The sequence below is a fragment of the Primulina eburnea genome, chromosome 6, assembly GCF_022965805.1.
Source record: "Primulina eburnea isolate SZY01 chromosome 6, ASM2296580v1, whole genome shotgun sequence".
Lineage (NCBI taxonomy): Eukaryota > Viridiplantae > Streptophyta > Magnoliopsida > Lamiales > Gesneriaceae > Primulina > Primulina eburnea.
In genome coordinates, this window is record NC_133106.1 from 24,585,332 (window position 1) to 24,588,157 (window position 2,826).

Sequence of the window (2,826 nt, forward strand, 5' to 3'; positions counted from 1 at the left end):
TGATTTCCATTAAACAAAACAAAACAAAACAAAACAAAAATTCCCATTGTTTTAAGCACAACTGGAACTATCGATTTGTTTAGCATCCCAATGGACATCGTCTCTTCTGCCAATTCATCCTTATATTTCCCTCCTATAAAAGAAAGAAACGGTCTCAATTAAATTTTTCACTACAAATATTTCTCCTTTTTTTTTTGCCTTGAACCAATCCATGAAAATATCATCATTACATGATCCAATGGTTCAATATGATACGAACGACATTGGCCATGACAACGAGCATTTGCTTAACGATCGCTCCAATTTTCTTGCATTTAGATTCTTGCAGTCACAGCACATTCTCGCCGACTTGATGCAGCATTCTTTGATTCTTGGAGCTGAGAAACTGCTAATGGCTAATCCAAAATCACCTGGCCTATCTGGTTATTTCGATTTCGAGTACGACAATGGGTACAAAAGTCGAATAGTCGAAGGCGAATATGCTTCGATGTATGAGGAGGAGGAAAACTCGGCCATTCATTTTTACCAAGATACTGAATCCAACTATATAAATGGTGTATTAAAAATGGCCCCATTGAACATTATTGATATCTTGTCTACGCTATTGATTAAGTTTACTGGTTTTCAAATAACCCTTTTCCTGTGGTTCTTCACTCTTCCATTTGGTATACTGAATTTCTGGCTAATGCTTTTGGTATTACCGATTCGAATGCTAACTCGAATTTCAGAGCATTTCGAGAAAATGCTGCGAAGAACATGCATGGCCTTTTACTTGGGCCTGATCTCCTTTATCTGTTATAGGATTAAGGCACAGAAGTCGGTGCTGAAACTGGCAATAAGATTTGGGAAGGCCTTTTTCTGCACAATCAATGTGTTTTTGTTGCTTCTTGTATTGTTGGTCTCAGGGTTCGTGGTAGCTAGTTTTGTGTTGAGAAATTTCGTTGAAGAATCCGTGCATACAACTGAAGTCTTGAATTTCGATTACACGAAAACTAGTCCGGTAGCTGTCGTGCCTTTAGGAAATCAGATGCCTATTTCTGGCCGACTTGGTAACCATAAGTTGAAGCTGACCATCTCATTGACATTGCCCGAATCTGACTACAACAGACAACTAGGTATCTTTCAGGTAAGTTTTACGTATACTCGCCTGCGCAGATTAAATATTTATCGAAAGAATGATAGTTTTGAATTATAGGATCGTTGTCGGGCCAGGCCATTATTGTGTCAATGATATATATCTTGAAAATGTACAATATATTTTCGTAGGAATTTTCTCTATAATTCTTCTATTTTCTTGAAATCCCGTGCTGTGTTTTCTTCTATACGTTGAAGGTGAGAGTGGAGGGCCTGTCAGCAAATGGTAATACCATGGTCGCATCAAGTTATCCGGCCATGCTACGTTTCAAGAGCCAGCCAGTTCGCATCGTCGAAACACTTTTCAAAACTGCTCCTATTATCACTGGATTTCAATCCGAGATCCAAAACCTGAAAATCGTGATCCAGGATTTCGTCGAAGGATACCAACCAACATCCTTTTTCAAAGTTATCCTTCAACAAAGAGCAGATCTCGAAGCAGGCTCTGGTGTACCTGAGATTTATGATGCATCACTGGATATCGAGTCCGAGCTCCCATGGCTTAAAGGGATGATGTGGACTTGGAGAAGAACCATGTTCGTATGGATCAGCTTCACCTCGTTTATGTGTGAAGTCATGGCTGTTTTAGTCTTCTGCAAACCAGCAAGTCTTACAGGGAGCTAGGAGGTTTAAGGACGTGAGAAGTAACAAGAAATGTTCGGTGGTTTAAGGACGTGTGAAGTTATGGTTATTCTAGTCGTTTATGTGTGAAGTTATGGTTGTCTTAGTCTTCTGCAAACGAACGAGTCTTACATGGAGCAAGGAGGTTTAATATCCTCTGCGTTGCGTGTTCTCTGTAGTTGCAATAATGATTCAAATATGATAATTTGTTATTTTTCAAATCAATGCTTTTCCATTGTTTTTTTATTAAGAGTGATATAACAATTTAAAAATATAAATTTTTTAAAAATAATGCTTTTATAAATTTAGAAGATTTTCGTAATTCGATAAAATATTTTAGTTATAAATAAATTACATATTTATTAAAATAGGTTTTTATAATAATTTTTATTTAATAACAATTGAGTTTTTTTTTTGACAATTTGATCAGAGTATTTTTTTTCTTTGAAAATGTTACAACAAGCCACCAAAAATTGTTACTCTAAAGGTCATGATTTATTAAATAGTGTAATCCATTATTTACGTATAAGAAATTTTCTTATCAGTGACAAAAATGGAATAAATATCCCGAATAAACTCATAACCAAACCTTGAAAAAAAAATTATAAATCTCGTTTTTGTTAAATTTATTCTTTCGTACATTTGATTAAAAAATTTATCTATCAAGGGATACTAGAGTTTTATTATGTTTGTTGATATATTATTGTTGGAAACTAAATTGTGGTTGTTTGAGAAACTAAGTGCTTAGATCAGTTGGATTAACTCATCAAAAAGTTTGAAAGTGACTGAACAAATACTCAAATTGACAGTTGCCTATAACTGAAGAATAATGCGTAGATTAATAAAGGAAATTGAACCAGTTGAACTTAACTTACGCAGACAACTGACTGATCAGTTGCTACATTCAGCTGTGAGCTTATCAACTATTACTTATTAGTTGTACACGTCATCAGTTAACGAAAAGGAGATTCAACCGACAACAGTACAAAGAAGACTACAACCAATAGTGGGAACACCGCATTTCAGAAAAGTTGCGATGTACGAATGTCGAAAAATATCAACGTGACAAAC

General features: G+C 35.4%; 1 protein-coding gene across 1 annotated transcript; it reads left to right on the plus strand.

Annotated features, from left to right (window-relative positions):
• The first annotated feature begins 238 nt into the window (after positions 1 to 238).
• On the plus strand, positions 239 to 1,758 carry LOC140835407 (seipin-3-like). Its single transcript, XM_073200899.1, has 2 exons — positions 239 to 1,126; positions 1,333 to 1,758. The coding sequence occupies exons 1-2, from the start codon at positions 239 to 241 to the stop codon at positions 1,756 to 1,758; spliced, it is 1,314 nt and encodes a 437-aa protein (XP_073057000.1).
• The last annotated feature ends 1,068 nt before the right edge of the window (positions 1,759 to 2,826 follow it).